The sequence below is a fragment of the Schistocerca piceifrons genome, chromosome 1 (assembly GCF_021461385.2).
Source record: "Schistocerca piceifrons isolate TAMUIC-IGC-003096 chromosome 1, iqSchPice1.1, whole genome shotgun sequence".
Taxonomy (NCBI): Eukaryota; Metazoa; Arthropoda; class Insecta; order Orthoptera; family Acrididae; genus Schistocerca; species Schistocerca piceifrons.
Genome location: NC_060138.1, coordinates 44,226,642 through 44,248,823, shown reverse-complemented (window position 1 = coordinate 44,248,823; position 22,182 = coordinate 44,226,642). Strand labels below are relative to the sequence as shown.

Sequence of the window (22,182 nt, the reverse complement as noted above, 5' to 3'; positions counted from 1 at the left end):
AGTCAGCCATTTTTGTCTTTTTCTGATGAACAGGTGGCGTACATATTTTACAATCTCAGAGTCTATGGAATTAAAAAATTCACCCATACTTGTTGAAAAAGTGAATTATGTCATTCAGATTCATTATCAGATGCATGTTTGGGACTGTACTTGAAGGACAAAAATAAATAATGATGCAATTAAATAACTGATAAAAATAATTTATTCTAAAATTTTTAAATACAATACTGAAATAAATCAGTGTTACAAAAGATTCATAGTTACAAATTCCACTTTAAATTGCATGTAAAACCATGAATTCAGTGGAAAACAGTCTTGTACAGCATTTAATACACAACAACGAACAACATTTACAGTGCAACGCTCCAATTAAAAATTATGTGAAGTATCACAGCTTTGTACGGTACACAAATTTCTTCGCCACCTTTCTCTGGTGTCTGTGACTTTTCCAACAAAACTATCAGAAATCACAACTGGCAAGACCTTCCTTAAAGTAGCATATTTTCTGTTGCAAAGATTGACGAAATCATTTGCAGAGTTCTTGGTGGTATGCGGTACTGCTGAAGTTTCAGATTCATGCTTAATGGATCAGCTACATTTGCTGTAATAAAATGAAGACAAATTAATAACAGCAAAAAGAACAATAAGCACACTACTCAACTGTAGCTTTCACAACACACTTCTCTCCTGCAAAAACATCTATAAAACTGTATGCCCAGCATGCATCACCAAAATGTACAAATTTCAATTCACACACTATTTCTACATGTAACTGTGAACTCTCCAACCTCCCCCCCCCCCCCCCTTCCTCTCTTTGACCTCATCCACTAACTTCTGCATATAACCCCCACCATCTAGGATTAATTAGTCTTGTTGCTTCTCCACCATGAGTATATGTTAAATTTTAATTACAAGGCATTCCATGCAATTAAGAAAATTTTCTATAATGATGTTCACTTTTGATTTTTATGCATAAATGCATTTTTTCAATCAGCTTGATTTGTTTTCATTATTAGTGGGTTTCTTTTTAAGTTCTTCATCCTTAAGGACCAATCTTGTGCAGCCACTAATAAAGCTTCCAGCTCTGACACAATTCTTTCTTCCTGTTTTAAGCCACAGACAGGGCTGAGTTATAATAATAATAATAATAATAATAATAATAATAATAATAATAATAATGTCTGAGAAAGGAAAGAAATAATAATATATTTTATTATTATTATTATTATTATTCAAAGTATATGCAAGTATTGCTTGGAGTAATTTGCTTTTGTCTAGTAGGAAAATATTTTGATAAACACCTGACATATTCCTCCATTTCTGCCATTTTGTTTAGAATGGTACCTTCTCATTTCATCTCTTCCTTGGATCTCCCTTCCTTAAAAACAGCTGTCATACATTTCGCTATTTTCTCTACTACTTCTTCCGTAACTTCAGCAACCCATTATCAGTCACTAACATCAGTTCATTGATGCTTGAACAACAAATCTTTCATCAAAACCTAGCCCTATTTTCTTTCCTTAGTGACTTATTTACTTCCTTTTTTGTTGCTATAAAGAAATTCAGGCATTATTTGCAGTGCAGCCAGGAAAACAGAACATAAAAGACATTATACACTAATAATTATAAACCAAAAGTGGATAGTTATACAATTATGTAACAGCCAAGGTTATTCATTCAGACATTACAAAAGCTGATCATTAGTCCCCTGGAAAGAAAGGCCTGAAAAATCAAATGCACACTTGATAGTCTCGATTAACAGTAGCTAGACCTTAGAAAGTCCAACAGGAATGATGTGTGAGTTGGTGCATGCTAGCAGCTTGCACATTTTTGGCCACAGGCAATATGGGTACTGCAATCAACTTCCAAGCAGGTGATTTGTAAACTTCAAAACAATGGAAATCACTGATCAGATATATGAGGCTCTGAAAAAATTTGTTATTAATATTGCCTCTTTCTAGTACTAGATACAAGCTGACACACTTTTCCAGACATTACCATTTATAACCATAGCTAACTGGTTCGCTAATCTTGTCTGGACAGACTGTCGGTATTTTAAGGTTAAGATTACACAAGCATTTAGATACAATAATACAAGCACAGATTTGCATAAGTATAGTACAATACTTAATAATATATAATGTACAATTTTTTTTACAAGTTCATATTCACTAAACAGTAATTAATTTCATATACAGTAGCATATTGTTTGCGCATCCAATTTGCTGTTTGACATTCAAATAATTCAACTGAACAGAAGGTTTTTGACTAGATAACACGACACCTTTCTTTGAAATTTCACCATTTTCAGAATCTGCATTTTAGTTTGTAGATGACTAAACACTAAGCCTTTCACTGCTACAACAGGTGCTCTCTGCATTCCGCGCCGAGATAGATTTTGCTATGGCTCTACAGCTGAGAGCCTGTGTTCTGGCCAATATGAATTATTTATCATGTGATTTTTTGAAAACTGTTAAGTGAAAAAAATTCATTTTTGCACATTTACTGTCTGATATCCTCACTCAATAACAAATTGAATTGCTTTTCATTATCCATAATACTTACTGTGCTGCATCAAATTAAGTAAAACATTGCACAAAATTTCAAAGATTTTGCAGAGGTAAAAATTAATTACATAAGCTTTGCTTATGGTTGATTTTTGCTTATACATTACAGCAAATGAAATGTAGATGAGACATAGAAATTTCATTTAAAATTGAGAGCAGAACAATGTATCATTTTATTCTCGAGTTATTGGGTATTACGTCCAATGGACGGTCGTGCATAACATGCCCTGTTCTCTCCGTGCAGATTTTCCAGTTACTATGAAATATTTATCATTTGGTTTTAAGAAAACTATTAGGTGAAAAAATTGGTTTCTGCACATCTCACAGTCATAGCTCCACTCCATAAAGGACTGAATTTCTTTTCATTATATGCCATAGTTACTGCACTGCATCAAATTAAATAAAACACTGCACAAAATTTTTAAGATTTTGCAAACCCACTGCTGGGAAACTGTCCTGTGCCATGGAGACCACACAGCTTGGCACGTCTGTTTTTCTTACTCTGTGTGTGTGTGTGTGTGTGTGTGTGTGTGTGTGTGTGTGTGTGTGTGGGAGGGGGGTTAGAAGTGGGAGGGGGGGGGGTTAGAATAGTGGATATCACTCCTCCTGCTGACTACTTCATGAAACTCCTTCACATACAAGCACTCAGTGTGTATCCATGGGGTCTAATTCAACATGTTGAAGACGGTATTCAAGCAGCCATTGAGGGGACAGGGTGCAACCAACTGCAGATTGTGGCGCACATTGGAACAAATGATGCTTGTCGTCTGGGCTTCGAAGTCATACTTGGGTCATTCCAGCTACTGGCAGAGAAGTTTGAGAAGATTAGCCTTGTGCATAGAGTATCAGCAAAGTTCACAATTTGCAGTATTGCCCACAGAACTGACCATGGCTCACACTTTGCAGTGTTGCCCCCAGAACTGATCACGGCCCTTTGGTTCTGCGTCAAGTGGAGGGACTGAACCAGTGCCTTCAAAGCTTCTGCGCCACGCTAGGCTGCGACTTCCTGAACTTGCACCACAGGGTCGAAAAATGTAGGGTACCCCTAAATGGGTAAGGTGTGTACTACACATCAGAGAGTGCTACTCAGGCGGCTGATTGTGTGTGGGGTGCACACAGAGGTTTTTTGGACTATGCAACTCTCCATCTAGTCCAGACAATGACAGCTGTAGAAAACCCAGAAGTGTCAGCATAAGATCAAAATAAATGCCTCCCATAGGTGAGGGCATTAAAATCTTAATGCTAAGCTGCCGAAGCATTCGCAACAAAGTGCCAGAGTTTGAAGTGCTCATGAAAAGCAATGAAGTTCACATAATACTAGGTAGAGAGAGCTGATTGAAAGCTGAAATTGACAGCAGTGGGAGTTTTGAAAAAAATGTACATGCATATTGAAAGGAGAGGAAAATGGAAAATGGAAGGGGTGGATTTGTCGCAGTAGACAACTCAAATCCACCGAGATAGAAATTGAAGCTGCCTATGAAATTGTTCGGACAGGACTCAGTATCAAGGGTGGGCATAAAATGATAACGGGAACCTTCTATCGCCCACCTTTTGTAACTGAAAACTTTAGGGAAAACCTCAGTTCACTCGTACATAAGTTCCTCAATCATACTGTAATCATTGTTAGAGACTTTAATCATCCAACAATTAATTGGGAAGATTACAGTTTTGTTAGTGGTGGACATGATAAAACATGCTGTCAAACATTACTAAATGCCTTCTCTGAAAACTACCTAGAAAAGATAACTAGGAAACCCACTCATGATGGAAATATACTGGATCTAATGGCAACAAATAGACCTGACTTCTTTGAAGATGTTCACACTGAAACTGGTATCAGTAACCATGATATGTTTGTAGCAACAACAATTACCAAAGTACAAAGGACAACTGAAACAAGCAGAAAGATAGATATATGTTCTGTAAACTAGACACAAAATCAGTAGTGTCATATCTAAATGAGGAACTTGAAACTTCTAGCACAGGGCAGGAGCAGGTAGATACGTACCCAGTAGAACAACTCATAATGGGAGGGAACCTCCACAGTATACAGCCACTGTAAAGAAAGTTCTAAAGAAACAGATTCTTGCATAATAGGTGTAAAACAAAAGTTAGGTCTATAGATAGAGAGATGCTGAAGGAAACACATTTGGCTGGCAACAGAACAGTGCGTTATGCCTTTAATGATTACCATAATAGGATATTGCCAAATGATATTTCACAAAACCCAAAGAAATTCTGGTCATATGCACAGTCTGTTAGTGATACAAAGTTAGTACCCAGTTCTTAGCAAATAAGGCAAGAAATGAAACTGACGGAAGCAAAGCAAAAACTGAATTGCTTAATTCCATTTTCAAATGATCCTTTGCAAAGGAAAACTCAGGAGAATTGTCTCAATTTAATCCTCGTACCACTGAAGAGATGAATGAAATAAATATTGGTGTCAGTGTTGTTGACAAAACGCTGAAATCGTTAAAACTGAACAAAGTTCCAAGGCCTGATGGAATTGTCAGATTCTACACTGAGTTAGCCTCTCTTCTAGTCATAATCTATCATAGATCCCTTGAACAAAAAACCATCCCCAGTTTTTTGAAAAAAGTGCTATCCTTGACATCAATTTGTTGCAGAATCTTACAACATATTCTGAGCTCAAACATAAGAGGGATCTTGAACAGAATGATCTCCTCAATGCCAACCAACATGGATTCCAAAAAAAGGCTCACATGAAACTCAACTTTTACTTTTCTCACAGAACATACTGAAAGCTTTGGATCAAGGCAGTCACGTAGATGCAGTATTTCTTGATTTCCGATCAGCATTTGACTCAGTACCACACCTACGCTTATTGTCAAAAGAACAATCTATGGGGTATCAAGTGAAATTTGTGACTGGATTCAGGACTTTTTGGTACAGAGGACATAGCATGTTATCTTGGATGGAAAGTCATCATTACATGTAGAAGTAACTGCGGATGTGCCCAAGGGAAGTGTGTTGGGACCCTTGCTGTTCATGTTGTATATTAATGAGCTTGCAGACAATGTTAATAGTAAAATCAGACTTTTTGTGAGTAATGAAGTACAGTCTGAAAGAAGCTGAATAAATATGCAGTCAGATCATACAAGGTTTCAAAGATGAGCAAAGATTGGCAACTTACTTTAAATGTTCAGAAATGTAAAACTGTGCATTTCACAAAACAACTATAATATCAATGAATCACTGTTGGAACTGGCCAACTCATACAAATATCTGGGTGTAACACTTTGTAGGGATATGAAATGGAATGATCACACAGGCTCAGTGTAGGCTAAAGCAGATGATAGTCTTCAGTTTATTGGTAGAATACTGGGGAAGTGCAATCACTCTACAAAGGAGATTGATAACAACTCACTCGTGCGACCAGTTCCAGAATACTGCTCAAGTGTGTGGGGACCCATACCAATTAGGACTAACAGTGGTTATTGAACGTATGCAAAGAAGGGCAAAACAAATAGTCACAGCTTTGTCTGATCCATGTGAGTGTGCCACAGGGATAATGAAGGAACTGAACTGGAAGACTCTTTAAGATAAATGTAAACTATCCAAAGAAAGTCTATTAACAAAGTTGCAAGAACCAGCTTTAAATGGTGATTTTAGGAATATACTACAATACCCTATGTATCACTTAAACAGGGATGGTGAGGATAAGATTAGAATAATTCCAACCAACACCAGCTTTTCTGAACTGTGCATGCGGGAACTCTCCCTGCACTATATACCACGTTCCCATTACCACCTTTGCCTCAACCTTTGTTAGTCATTGTCCGTCACACCCATATCCCCTTCCCTGTTCCCACTCCAGCACTAGACAGCCCTCTACTCCACCAAACATCCAGTCTTTCTACTTCTCTCCTTTTCCATCCTGTCCCTGTATACTCCCACATGCAGCACTCTATTGTCGCCCACCACTATCCTGCTATCCTTCCCCCTCCTTGCCCCACCCTCTTCCTGACCCCCACCACCCAGATTGCTTCTCCCATCAGGTGCAGCTGATCACTTTGGAAGAAGGCGTTTTGGATGAAAGCTTACATGTTTGAGAGTCTTTTTGATGTGCCTATCTGCAACTCAACATCTCCGCTTAAAGGATAGCCAGTTTCATGGCAAGCTTCACAACAAACTGTTTCGCATCCAGTTGCAAGCCATTACATTCCATCATGTCTCATAATTCCATCAGGTCTGATCAGCCCATTGGTACGAACCTTTGTGATCACAGTCATGGATCTTTTTCATTTGGCACTCACTGCACAAGTTAATAGTTTGTTATGAACATCTGTCAAATGATAACGTTGTCCATTTTGTGATGTGCAATACATACATCACATAGAAGATTGACCTCACTACCTCCCAGACACTTATTTTCTGTTGCCCTCCAGATTTACATGTTGAGACTTTAGCAGGTAATGTTTTTCCTGTCACAATTGTTAACAGAACACTTCCAAATGAGCCTTATTGAAGATTGAACTTGGGACCTAGGGTTCCTTGTGAGAAACACCAGGCAAATGTTTGATTTCCTTATTTCATTAGAAATAAAAATGAAGTCCTTTTGCCTGTTTTAATGTATGTGATTCCTGATTAGCTGTTTTCCTTTTGTGTAATTTTTTTAACCCTATAAAACTGATTGCTTTTGGTATACCTTCAGCCCTCTGGCAATGAACAATTGTTAAAACTACTAAAAGAACACTACATAAATAATGCCCAACATGGAGTCTATAAAATTAGCCACAACATAATCAGCACTGAGTGTTGGGGCAGCAAGGCACATTTCTGTTAACAGGTTGAGATTGTTCCACTTAGCAAGAAAAATATCTCCACTATCTTAGAAATAAAGTGTCATATATTATGCAAGACGTTTGTGCTTCTTTGACGATAAGGTCATTGGAGAATGAGCAAAGGCTCAGACTGGACAAGGATAATGAGTAGTTACCAAAATATTTTACTACCTGGACCTCTTCCAGTTATGAATGAAATAAAAACAATGTATCAGTATAATATTATGAAAAGTTTCTCCTTTGAAATAAAGCTAAATGGTGGCCAGTTCTCTGAAATATTGCAGTACCTAAATGTTTACACTATACTAAAAACTCAATTCAATATCACACTTCAGTTGTATAAAGTTTGCAGAGATTAAGATGTCTATGACACAGAAAAAAATTAATCTGTAGCAAATTACCTGCTTCGAGTGCCTCAAACTTTCCATAATAAGGTATTTCATGATAAGTGAGATACATAGTCAATCGTAGGGCTGTTTCAGTTCTGCAGCACAGCTCACCTTTCAGATAAGCTTTTAGAGGCAGTGAAAGATCTGTTGGAAATGTGCACAGTAATTAATTATAAACAAATTGGTACTCATAACAAAGTGAATAGTGACTGCTAATTTATTAACAAAATTTTTACTTCTGTAACAGCTAATTCATATACAAGGCACATTCAGAAAGTAAGAGTCTTCACTCGTTTAAAAATCAAAAAGGTAATACACTAGTGACCTCAGCAATGCTTTGCAATTGCTGAATATGTACAGGAATTAGATATACATCATAAACTCCTCCTTCCCTCCATCCTCTCTGCTCATGTCCTCCTCCCCCTCTCTCTGTCCAATTCCCCCACCACCCCCCACTCTCTATCCCCTTACACCTCTTCTCTCACCTTGAGCCTTATTTATCGTTATTACAAACAAAACCTTGACTGGAAACTGGTGGCTTAAAATGAATGGGTTGATCAATTATGATGATGATAAATATAAATGGTATGAGAGAGAGCTCTTCAACTGCTGTATCTGTGAGGATAGTAGAGTCAATGACAGTATTTCACATAGTTTTAATCTTCAAATGGGGAAGATTACAAAGTGTCAGATGGTTCAGATTCTGTAGTAGTATTCTAATTATAAGCTGATAAGCCATAAATACAACTTTCCTGTTTTTGGTAAAACTAATGGTGAGGAAGAAAACAAATCAGTACATTGTTTTGTATACAAGAACTTCTCAAATTTTTTGGCAAAACTTTATCCATTTCTATATTACGTACTTAAAAATGTATAGCCTGTCTCTGTCCAAATGCTTAATCTCAAGTAAATTGGTCAGGAACTTTGGAGTCTTTTGGCAAGAACCTTTCCCTCACTTACACACACACACACACACACACACACACACACACACACACACACACACACAGTGGGTCATCAATGTTTAAAAAGCAATGTAACTGATGCTGAGACTAGTAATTGCATATATGACACATAGGGCTGCAAATGTTGGGAAATACCCCAAAAGTGGATGACATTTGTTGAAAATATGACATCACCCGATGACATACTTAGCTGCATGTGCAGTGAAGGGGCTTGTCTGCCCTACTCTCGCTGGCAGTGGACAGTTGTAAACATTGCTCCACTAGGCTATTCTGTTTTCATAAATGTAAACTGATTAATTATAGTCCCGCATTACCACTACCGTGAACACTACCGTATCACACTGAATAATGCAAGAATGAAAACAGAGTAGTGTAGCGGAGCAATGTGTAGCCCTGGACCCCACCAGTTAGTGTAGGATCAACAAGCCCAACTGCTCCACTGCACATGCAGCAAGATACGTCATTTGTTAACATTACTTATTCAACATTTGTCATCCACTTTTGGGGTATTTCCCAACATTTATGGTCCAATGTGTGTTACATTAAATTACTTGTCTCAGTGTCATCTATATTGCTTCAGAGTTTTTTTAATGTTAATAAGAATCACCCTATATAGTGAAACCCTTATTTTACAATTTCGTGCAGGCCACAGTTAAAAAAATGCAAAACTGAAGAAAATGCAGAATCAAGGACAATGTGAAACCCCAAAACATGAGCAAAAATATATATTTAATTAGTATATATGATTAAAAAATGTAATCTTCTCCAATACAGTGTATAAAATCTGTATGAACAAAGGAAATTAAATGTTTATACAAGAATTTGTGGTGCTGAATGTCATTAGTTCTTAAAAAATCACAAATGTGTAACAGCAAGTAAAAACTTGTCAGCCGGCCGAAGTGGCCGTGCGCTTCTAGGCGCTACAGTCTGGAGCCGCGTGACCGCTATGGTCGCAGGTTCGAATCCTGCCTTGGGCATGGATGTGTGTGATGTCCTTAGGTTAGTTAGGTTTAAGTAGTTCTAAGTTCTCGGGGACTGATGACCACAGCAGTTAAGTCCCATAGTGCTCAGAGCCATTTGAGCCAAAAACTTGACAAAAATTGAAATTGGTATCTGGGTAAAAAGAAATCAAACCATTTTCGACATGCTATGACCACAAATTATAGGTCGAAACACACATTTTTGAGAGATTTTTCCTTTGTGCTCATCCAGAAAAAAGCATAAATTGGTGAACACAATGAATTAAACTGAAAACTGTGAGGTATGGCAAAAGGCATCAGAATCTAACATGCAGAGGTGTGTGTTTTCCTTCTGTAGCCAAAGGCAGTGCAGCATACCGGTACTCGATGATGCGGGTGCAGTGACCTCTAGTATACTGCTTGTAAACTACTCCTTGTTTATGGTGCTGAGGGGAGAGCTTTTTCACACCCAAACGAGATAAGACGGTCCCATCAAAATGATGTAGGAGAGCATTCACATGGTATGTTGATCTGTCGATCAGTAAATACAAATCGAATTGACACGAAAGTAGCTTAGTCCAGCTAGGGAGGAAATGTTATTGACAGCTTTCAACCTTAAATAAATCTTGCCCATTCATCCCCCCCCCCCCTTCCATCTACAGCAACTGAGTGCTCGTTCCCCCGCCAAAAGGCTAGCTGGTACAGTCCAGAGTATCTACACACCAAGTAAATTCCTTGGCCCTCACTCATCAGTGCATGTGTTTTACCTCATTTGATTGCTTGTACTAGCAGTGTTTTGCAATTTGAAATAAAAATGAAAGTTCTTAAATGTGAAGTTTGCGGGTACGAGTACAATAGTTGTACAACTCCAAAGCAGCATATTTCCAAAGTCCACCCACAGCAGGTGAAGGAAATAATACCTGCTGTAAGAAATCGTGCACCATAATGTGAAATACTTTTAAAATTAAAATATTAGATCACAAACTACAAACAATAGGTCTATGTTAGGTTGAAATGTGTGTTAGAAATAGTGCATTGTAATGCGAGATACTTCCAAAATTAACATATTAAATCACACACTCAAACAATAAGTCTAGGTTAGGTTGGAAGATGATAATTTGGTGGGCCTATTTAAATAAAAGAATTACTGTACATGCGATGCAATGAGGAGCACTTCGGCAAAAAGGAATCAGTCCCGACACAAAAATTTACAGCAGCTACAATTTAAATTGTTTTAGTCAATTTTATAAAATTATTTAGGAGATACAGTAATTTTCCTTTTATGTCTGAAATAAAGCTAGCAAGTAAAAATATACAATACCACACCAGCTACGTCGTAAAACATAAGCACAAATGCAGACACCTGCTTAATGACAAACTTTTGTCACCATTACTGTTACTTTTTCTTAGGAGCCACACTTCGTAAGCTCACTGCACTTCATATCCTCCACCCCGTCAAATTATTATTTTAGGCTTGATGAGAAAAACAGAAAAGTGATAAAATGAGTTTACTTCCCCAACTAACATTAGAAGCTTATTAGAAGTTGGCTGTACACTCTGTAAAACGTAAATTTAAAAGACAGCTCAGACACTACAGTTCTGATTCATGCCTTTATCACTGCTGCCATCTTTATGATGTAAAGTATATATGTGAGTAGTGAACATATCTGTTGCAACTGTACTATGTCAGATTTGAACACGAAAGTCTTTAAAATGTGCAATCACAAAACCGTGGTTCTATTTCTGTGTGACACCTCTGACACAGCACATGATCTGCACGAAAAGCATATTTTCAACATTTCACAAAACACTTTCACTCGTATCCGCACTATTGTAGTTGAAGGGCTACTTCCCCTCTCCACACATCCAGGATGTGAGCTGATTTTACAGGTAGAAGTGGAAGGAAAATCAGCATTGGCCGTATCTCGTTGTTTCATTGTCAGAAAAATCAATTTTCGGTCACTTAGTGACCATTCTCAGTGCTGTAATATACAACTACAATTGGTAGACACTGGTATCAAGCTATCATCACAAGCTTAGGGTGATCACATAAACATTTTTCAGATGTTAGAGTGGTGTGGTGGCTGCTCTGACTGTTGGGTGACGTAACAAGTTGCCAGTCAATAAGAGCTCACTACCCGAAAATAGCCAGTGTTTCCTTGATTCTGAATGAGTATATTCTTCAAAACTCAGTATCTGAATTTAAAAGGTTGACGATCGATATTGTCGCTGCATACAGTCCATTGAAAAGACACAAAACAGAGAGACTGAGCTATAAGTGGCACAAGAAAAGGTGGCGGCGCTCAGCCTCTTCATCACGTATTGGTTCGGTCCAGAACACTGTCCTGTTTTTCCGTTGCTGCCGCAAACTTGCAGTAGTTGTCATAAATTTGCACCGTGAAGCTAAACCTTGCATTGGCAACGCCGATTGGATTATGTCAGCATTTCCTCTCTGACAACTCCCCTCTCTGCAACAACCGAAAATGTCCCCTTAACTCCATGACCACCTGTGGTGTGAACTGTCTGTCTTTTGTGCCACTTATAACCCGTTCAGTCATCAAATGTCAACAGGAAGAAAAAGCTACAAAGTCAAGCGAGATGTTGAGTAAGAAGGTAGAATGGAAGTAAACCTTACTAGGAAGAAGTATATTTATATATTTAGAAATTCACAGGCATACAACAGATACTATTTTTCGATGTCGTCACTTTAGTTCTCAAAGCACTCTACGAGCCAACATATGAGCTTCCAAACAACTTCATCAAAAAAGCACACTACCACTTCTAGGGCACTCTGGACCTCGTTGTCAATACAAAACCTTCTACCATCTATAAACCTCTCCAGAGAGGTGAAAAGATGAGAATCTAAAAGGTATCAGATCAGAGCTGTGAGGGTGGTGGTTGCTGATGTCCCAACTGAATGAATCATAGAGTCGCTTTGTGGCTCTGGCTGGGAGCGGACGTTCGCTGTCATGTAACACACTCCCTTTGTTAATGTTCCCCTTCTTTTGTTCTGTACTTCTCTTTATAGTCTTATAGGATTTCATAGTACAGTGCAACTTCAACTGTTTCCCCTGGGGCAAAAATTTAATGAGAAGAATTGCTTTACAGCCTCAAAAGAGGCAAGACATATTTTTTCAGGTCAAAACAACAGTTTTGAATTTTTTCATTGATGGTGAGGAGGGATGTCATCACTGCATTGAGTACACTGGAGAACAACAATCTGTTTGTCTTAGATCTGTGAAAGGTTTCTGGCTAACTTTGGCCTCAGCATCCAAAATAACTATGGTTTTTGTCTATTATGTTAAGTTTTTAAGCTACAGAATAGCCCCTCTGCCTCAAAAGTCACACAAAATGTGCATATCAAGGAAAATAAAGTGGAAACTTACCAAATATACTGTTCAGAAAGAATCATTTTCTTCATACAAAGGCTCCAAATAATTACTGCAAATTAAATAATGTTCACACAAACAGTACAGTTTCTTTGCCGAATGGTAAACATACATATTAAGATAAAAATTTTCACTTAATGCTTCTTCTGGGGTGTTTAATCTATGGACATTCTAGCTTGAAGCTCCAACAATAGTCACCCATCATATCTACATCCAATCTCATTTGATACCATGCCTCCATGGCCTTCAAATCCTGGTGGGATCGCTCACCCTGCTCATTACTGACTGCAACAAGACCTTCCAGGAAGTCAGCAAGATGGCTATATGAAAAATGCAATCTGATGGCTCATTTTGCAACCAAGCAGTTTGAAGCTCTGTAAGAGTTTCTGGACAATTTCAGTGTAATTCTGTACTCATGTATTTCCAAGAAACTATTTGACAATGTTTTTGAATGGCAACCAATCATTCTTTTTAAGTTCTGTCATTGATCTCATAAATTGTTGATCTTTAATGAGCTGCCGAATTTGAGGACCATCAAACATACCAGCCTTTCTCTTTCCATACGACAGGCTAGGAAATGCTAAAATGAGATACGTCAATTAGTCTCCTTCAACTGATAAAACTTTAATAAATTGCTTCATGAGACCCGTTTTATATGCACAGGTGGAAGTATAATGTTCATTCGGTCAACAAGTGGCTTATATAGAAAGACTGGATACCTGGTCTCAGCTCTGATCTTGGGGCAAATTCAACTCCACTCAATGCTTCTCACGGGCTCTCTGCTATGCCACATGCAGAAATAACAGGGATACTCAATATATCCGATTTGCTCATTAAGGAGGAAGCAGAGCATTTTAAAGTCAACACAGATGATCCATTTGTGCACGGGATATTGCAACAAGTCAGTTACTCTCTTTATGTCTTCATATTCTTCACGCAAACAAACTGAATGGCCTCTTCGGACTTTGCCAAATTAATTTCCATTGTGAAGGTGGACACATTTCGTGTTTCGCTTTGGGACTATCGAAGAACGTGCACCATCCATTTCTGTTATAAGCTGAAATTCCGATGTCTTCCAATAAACCATGTACATTATGGCAATATATAAATAAATGATCACTTCAAAAGTACTGCAGAAATCTCTTTCTCTTGATCAAAAGTAGGTTACTTAGCTCCTATTTTCAAAAATTTCTTCTCGTGCAGTCTTGATGCTAACAGTTCTCAAGTTTTTTTGTATCATCCCAAATCTCATGCCATATCATTTGGCTCAAGCTGCTCAAATCCCTTACAAACAGAATCATCAGGGAATCATCTTCGGTACCAAAGTCTTTGTCGCTGGGGTCACTTCAGTCTTTACCAGACTTGTACTCCTGTATTTCCAAAGAGGGTAATTCTTTGAAAACTGGCACTGGGATTTCAGCTGAATGAGGCATGACCATATAGCTGATGGTAAACTAGGATAATCTACTTTATGTCTGCCACTGTAGCTGAGTGGACAGTGCGCCGGTTTGTCATGCCGAGGGGCCCAGGTTCGATTCCCGGCTGTGTTGGAGATTTTTCTCTGCTCAAGGACTGGGTGTTTGTGTAATCTTCATCGATGTGCAAGTCGCCGAAGTGGCGTCACCTCAAAAGATTTGCACCAGGCAATCGGGTCTACCCACTGGAAGGCCCTCACCACATATTTCATTTCAATTCATCTACTTTATACTTGTTTTTCTTGTTATATTCTTATGTTTTTCACTACACAAAAGTAATAGGCCTAATCACTTGAGTGATCTCTGAGCTCTCACCAAATCGTAAATTTATCACGCATTCCTTTCATCCACATCCAGAGAATCTCAACACACTGCTTGCACACTTTGTAAGGAATCCACAGTTTACCTTGATCACCAATTTTGATTTTAAAATATGCACAATAGACTTGCTTGACATATGTACTGATGTTTGCCCTTTGACTAGGAAAAGTAAAACTGCTATATACATAACAACATGAATCAGGGCTGTTTATGCACTTACAACGCAAACTGCCAGACACAGACAGAGAGAAAGGTTTCAGTTCATATGTAAATAAAAACTAAACACTGATTACCTTGCATACAAACAAGAACTCTTGTCTCCATGTTGGAATGTGCTTCACTGTATCACAGCAACACTCAATATCTACAGTAACTCAAGCAAACTGAACTTGTCTAGACAATATGAACCTGTCACCGTTCTGCTACGGTGAGGTTTTTGTCAGCCAATTGGAGAGCAATTGTGCCTGCTGTGCTCCACGCTCAGTCTCAAGGAGAGTGGTCACATTCATGTAAGATATAGGGAAAAAACTTGACATGGTAGAAGAAAACAAACTACAGTTTTCAAATCGACATGCCTATTACACCCATAAACAGTTCAAAAATCAAACTCAACAGAAACTCTGTAACAAACTGTTCCCCAGTGTTATTATTTTATCTAAGGGGTGTAATTAGCCACCCATGTTTCATCGTCAGCCACAACAGTGTCAAGGAATTGTTCACCTTCCAGTTGGAAATGTCGTGTGACTAGGGCCTCCCGTCGGGTAGACCATTCGCCTGGTGCAGGTCTTTCGATTTGACGCCACTTCGGCGACCTGTGCGTCGATGGGGATGAAATGATGATGATTAGGACAACACAACACCCAGTCCCTGAGCGGAGAAAATCTCCGACCCAGCCGGGAATCGAACCCGGGCCCTTAGGATTGGCAGTCTGTCACACTGACCACTCAGCTACCGGGGCGGACACCTTCCAGTTCAAAGCACTCAAGAAATTCTCATGAAGTTGCAATTCTTTTGACTTCGATTTGATCTGTGAGCTGTTTTTGTGACCACTCTTGCACACAATTTTCGAAAACCAAGTGTTTCAGTGATTATTTCATGCAGAAGAGATCTGGAGATTTTTGGAAACATTGCACTCATCTCACCCAAAGTCGAGTCATTTTTTCCATCCTGTTCAGCCCCTTATCAGTCAAAATTGCCGGACTCCCACTCCTTTGTTCATCTGGAACATTTGTTCCACCAGCTTCAAACTCATGACATCAGTTGTACACAATAGTGAGATTCATCACACCATCGCCACAAACAATTTTAATTTCATTAAAAATCTGGAATGGCACACTTCCCTTTGGAAGACGTAAGTGGATTATGCTCTCTCCTCACAGCTGGAAGGATTCAGAACAGAGTCATTCAATCAAACTTGGAACTACAATAAGAGTTTTCAATCAACTGAGACAAACAAGCATTATCACAGTTTTGGTCCATCTTTCAGGAAGGGCATGTATTCCAGTGTAATAAAACACACAGTCCTGCTTCCAAAACCACTGACACATGGACTCCTCACTTTCAAAGTTAATACCATATTAATGTTCATTTAGTGATCTGAACAGACAGAAGCCTGATGATGCCAAATCAGGGCTGCACTGGGGATGAGGCAAGACTTCCCATCCAATTTCCACATGTCCACAGTCTCTTCAGTGGTGTGACAACTGGTGTGTGGTCCTGGATTGTCATGCAAAAGACGAACATCTGCCACAGCCTTTATTGGGTGAATTTGCTTAAGATATGCTTTACACTGTTTGAGAGTTATGACTTATTGTACAGAATTTATTGTGCATTTCTGATCCAAACCATCAACTATAATCACACCCTCTGCATCCCAGAACACTATAGCCATAACTAGTCCTGCAATTCATGTGCTTTTGAACTTTTTCCACTTCATTGAGTTTCTGTGATGCCATTCCACTGACTACCTCTTTGATTCTGCTTCAAAAAAATGAACCCATTTCGTCTCTGATCACAATTTTTTCCAGAAACTCTTTTCCCTCCAAACAGAAGTGCTGCGGTGCAAGAGTGGGGAGGCAGTTGTTTCCTTGCCTCTTTATTCTAATCGTTAAACATTCTTGGTACCCAAGCTGCTTAAACTTTTGAGTATCCCAGTTGTCGAATAGTCATCATCACACTGCCTTCATTGAGGGAGGTAATGCAATACAAATCATCTGCAGTCACCCGGCGGTCACCACAAATAATATCACTGACTCACTGAATGTTGCGTGTAGTCCTTGCAGTCATCGGCTTATTGCTCTGCAATTCATCAGCAAACCGAGTTTGCCCTTCAGCTTCGTTACAGTGATGAACCCATCATGTAAGTGCTGATGTCCACTGTTGCATCACCGTACACATTTTTCAGTCTTTCATAAATACAAATGGGTGTTTCACATTCTGCACTCAATATTTCTATCACAAAAGCCTGTCAGTTAGTCTGCATGCAACTGTAGTACTGGCATCTGTTGACATAGAAAGTTACTACTGCAGTGCATTAGAGAAGAACCCACGGAATAGTGGCAAATTCAAATTTTTCACTTAACAAACTTTATTTAAAGAGAAAAAAAAGGAGGTATTAATTTTTGACTGACCCTCACATGTGGATTATTACTATGACTGTAGGGTAACCTGTGGCACTGTCTAGAAGTAGAAGAAGAAGATGAAGATGAAAATACGATATCAGTTTGTGGCTCATAGTCTTTGCTTGAAAGAATGAACAAAAATATAAATGTGAAAGTAAAAATACTTCTAGTGGTCACAGGCTCTTTATTTTGTCATGTTTTTCATCACATGCGTAATCACACTTTGTGATCATTGAAGGGAGCAAAGATGGCATCTATAATCTAGTGCAATGAGCATATAAAAAACCCAAACACTATTTTACAACAAGTCTCAAACCAGTATGGATGTTTTTTATATACAAGGTGTCACACAAATGTTGTGACAAACTTGGAGTAGTTGTTGAGAGTGCCTTCAAGAACAAATCGAGGACAGAGACACGTGTCTCTGTGGATGATGGTTTCAGACACTGGTTTCTACCTGCAGTTTCTTTTCCCCCTCTTATATACCGAAGAACACTGTTGATTTTAAAGTGTTCCATACGAAAAATAAACAGCAGATGGAAACACATATCCGAAACTGTCACCCATCGATGCAACAGAACATCACATTCATAAGAGACAAGTCCTTTCCATGCAGCAGCTAGCTCCATTTCCTCCACTGGTAATTGTGACAATCAGTCACAATACCTGAATAACAAACAATATCGCAAGATGTTTCGCCTATGGTCTGTCAGCGTACAAAGTCATGTTTGCTGTTGAAGGGGTGGCCTTGTGGCAGATGCTGGCACCTATAACTCCAACACTCTGTAGTGTCATTGGATGATGATTCTGGGCATGGTTTCCTATCCTTGATTTGTTCCTCAAGGCATTCTCTACAATGCATCAGTGTCTGTTGCATCATTTCTGGGACACCCTGTATATATACACACAACACACTATTATTATGTTACATTGACAATGTGTGTGTGTGTGTGTGTGTGTGTGTGTGTGTGTGTGTGTGAGAGAGAGAGAGAGAGAGAGAGAGAGAGAGAGGAGGTCCGGAGGGGGGAGGGATGGGTCCCGGGTGAAAGGAACGCTGCCTTCAATGTTTACGAAGTGTGATTGGGTATTTGATGTAACACAACAGAATAAAGCGCCTGTGGCCACTGGATTTATTCTTACTTTTATATTTGTATTTTTGTTCATTCTTTCAATCAATCAAAGACCTTGTAGCTTTACTAAGCCGCAGTTGTCTCTCACTGTTGATTATCTCCCAACAGTTAAGACATATGACAAAATGTACACCACAATGCAGTAACTGGTTTTTGATCTTTCATATTTATTTCCACAGAATGTAGTCTCTTTGATGATCATCTTTGTAACAAACAGAAATCTAAATATTCAAATAAGGTTAGATTACACTAATAAGCACCAAATAACAAAGTTCTCTGGTGGCAGACTAACACATTAATTTACAAAATTCACCACAGACTGTACATTTTGATTGCTAAATAAAGGTTGGTTCGTTGGTTTGGGGAAGGAGACCAGACAGCGTGGTCATCGGTCTCATCGGATTAGGGAAGGATGGGGAAGGAAGTCAGCCGTGCCGTTTCAGAGGAACCATCCCGGCATTTGCCTGGATTGATTTAGGGAAATCACGCTAAAAAAAGGCTGCCTACAAGACATTAACATAATGACTGTTGACCATAAACTGCAAATTACATGATCATTATGAACTTGAATGATAGCTTCCAATGGACCTGTAACATGACGTTTATGTTTTGGTAGCCATGCAGGGACTGGCAGTAAGCCATACCTATTTACAGACACATGTAAAAACAGAAATCACAAAATGATAAAAACCACACTTATTACATATTAAATAATGACATAAAAACATGAAAACTAAAGTACATGATAGACAATGATGTAATTTCTTTCAACTACAACCTGGACAAACAGAAAATGGCAAAAATAATAGGTACTTCTATACTTTATGAGGTTGATTTTAAAAAACATGAGGATTCCCAATGCCCGCCAAAAAGTTTGGAGAAAGTGAACTTTTCTAACTTAAATAATTAACAAACATGTTATTTTAATGAATGAAGACAGTTTTGAAATAAGAAAATTCAGGATTATGAAACTAGGGTACTGAGTTTTGGTAATAACCACGATTTACGATTGGAAAACTTTAAAACACCCACCAAAATCTTGAATATTAATAAGTTTTGAAAAGTGGAGTTTTTGGGAAAATCCAAACATTTGTTGAAAAGTGGAGAATGAGGGCTTTCAAATGAACTGTAAAATTTAAAAATAAACTACTATTTGCTCATAAAAATTTCACCCTCAACTGGTTTGTAAGTATTCCACAAAATAAAATGTTTCTATTAGGAACCAAATGTATTATTATGATCAGAAGTTTGAAACTATCCAGTGGATAATAAATTTTATTGAAATACTGCATGAATAAGGAATTAGCTATTTTGTGTAACTATTGTGGATTTACTATCAAATAAAATATATCAGGAAAGGAAAAAAAAATTAACATCACAAGTGGTATGAAAACAAGTGGGTTAGTCCCACTTTGCTCTGTGAGAACCTCCACATAACTGTGAGCCATGTACTGGAATAATGTTTTTGATTTCTTCTACTACACAATGCCACAGGTTAGCCTAAAGCTGTAACACAACACATACACATAGCATTAACCCACATAACAATGGAGATTTAAACCTCTGAAACACAACACAGAAATAAATAAATTGTGACTGGTGACAATAAACTTATTGTTTCATTTAATAACATTCACAGTAAAGCCTCACCAAAAATGTTCAAATTTAAAAATGATAACTTCTGTTATTTACTTTCTTAAGATAAATCAATTGGGTGAATAGGACAAATGCTTGAAATTGTGTGTAATGACAATTATAAATCAATTGAAATTGTGTGCCATGGCAATTATAAATCATTTGTTGCACTTATTTTTCATATCAATATTACAAATAAAGGAGAATGAAACTAGGAAAACATGATGCTCTGAAATAATGAGACGCAGGGTTGGAAATTCATATAAAAACTGAAGTTACAGAATAAAACGGGTACAAATACTGTATTTTCTTCCAAGTAATTAATATGGTGTGTTATGAGAAGAGCAAGTGCTATGCTGGGAAAACAGTGATGACATTGTGCAGTTCCTCTATAAGAGCCTCTTTGACACCCTGTACCATTTCTAATGGACAGCACGATTGCATATCACTCATTTCAGATTGGTCCGTGCATTCTCAATGCAGCAGAGATCTGATTCTATACTTCACTAAGATGCTGTTCAAAAGATTGTGATGATGGGGATGTGCATTGTTCACATCAGTGTCTCGGTCAAAGTGGAGTCATGTACTTCATCTCTCTGGTCTCAGTTTGGACTTTGGCTGTACTTGATCTGTTGACAGCATTGTGTTGAGGGTCTGTCACATTTTGTTGTACCCTAAGATTGTCTCACTCTTGTTGTGTCGGATCTGCTGTTCATCTACCCTGCTGCTCAACCCTAGCACGGGTTTGAGTCCCAAACGCAGATGGTATTCCCATCTTGCATCATCATCGTTTCTCGAGTGTTCGCTGATGTGTGCACCGATATCCGGCAACATGCGGCTATAGCAGTTAGTAACTTTTGGAATAGGTTCCCACCATTGGACATAGACTATTGAAGACAAAACCATCTTTACATCTCTGCAGATTATAATAACCTTGTCACCTAGAATAACCCGGAAAGTACAATAGTAGCTGAAAAGTTTGTGGGACAAATGTTGCATGGGACAACGGGGGCCATAATATGACATCAGTTTTTTGTTGCTAGGTGGGGTCATGTCAGAGATATGAAGGTCATCTTTTTCTTCTTCTTCTTCTTCTTCTTCTTCTTCTTCTTTTTTTAAGTGAGATGCTATAGTTTGGTACTTATTTTATGATAGCGGCTATCAAGACAGATCCAATGATGTGCAACAGTAAGTAAGGTCTTTGAAGGTCAATGAAGGTCACAAAGGTGGTATGAACATCCATTTACAGAAGGTGTTCGAAGTTATGACCATTGGTATCATTGCAGTGCTGCAATCTTCTTATCTCAGGGTTTTCAATGCAGAAATGTAGTGAGAAGGGGCACATGTGTGTGGTGGTTCACAATATCATAGTGCTGTGAGGGAGCATCACTCGTGCCTCTGGTTTGAGAAGACTGATGATTGAAGTATGAACATTTCTCAAAAGAAAAACAGGTGTGTGTTCTCCTTTCTTTTAAAACTATAAATAGTGGCATAACTAGTACTATCTATCGTTCTACTAAACTGAATGAGTGTGACATCATTGATAAAGTCTCAACCTCGAAAGAAGTTTATTAAAAAAAAAAAACCTTATCCAATCCAGAAGTCACTCACAGTTAGAGTAATTAGTTTCTGATGTGTGTGTAGTGGTCATTAATACTTACAAGATCATTTCAATAATTCTATCACCATCCGTTTATGAGTTGCTAAGCAACATATCAACAAGCTGACGATGCAATGATTAATATTTGTCATATCCTGACAGTAAATCGCTTCTCGCTTGCTTTACGCATCAAGACGATTACTATGCCACTCATATAAGTCTTTGATAGTTATGATCAAGCTAATGTCCGTATATTGCAGTTAATGTCACTGAATCATACACGCCATGATAATGCCCGATTATCCAGCTGCGTATCTTAAACTCCG

At 38.3% G+C, this 22,182-nt stretch overlaps 1 protein-coding gene across 1 annotated transcript in view; it reads right to left on the bottom strand.

Annotated features, from left to right (window-relative positions):
- Positions 1-253: 253 nt before the first annotated feature.
- Positions 254-22,182, bottom strand: part of LOC124797781 (anaphase-promoting complex subunit 1) — a 349,586-nt gene continuing 327,657 nt past the window's right edge. The window contains exons 34-35 of the mRNA XM_047260813.1: positions 7,774-7,905; positions 254-601 (exon numbers count right to left, since the gene is read on the bottom strand). Coding sequence (XP_047116769.1) covers positions 489-601; positions 7,774-7,905 — 245 coding nt within the window. The 3' untranslated portion in view covers positions 254-488. The remainder of the gene's footprint in view (positions 602-7,773; positions 7,906-22,182) is intronic.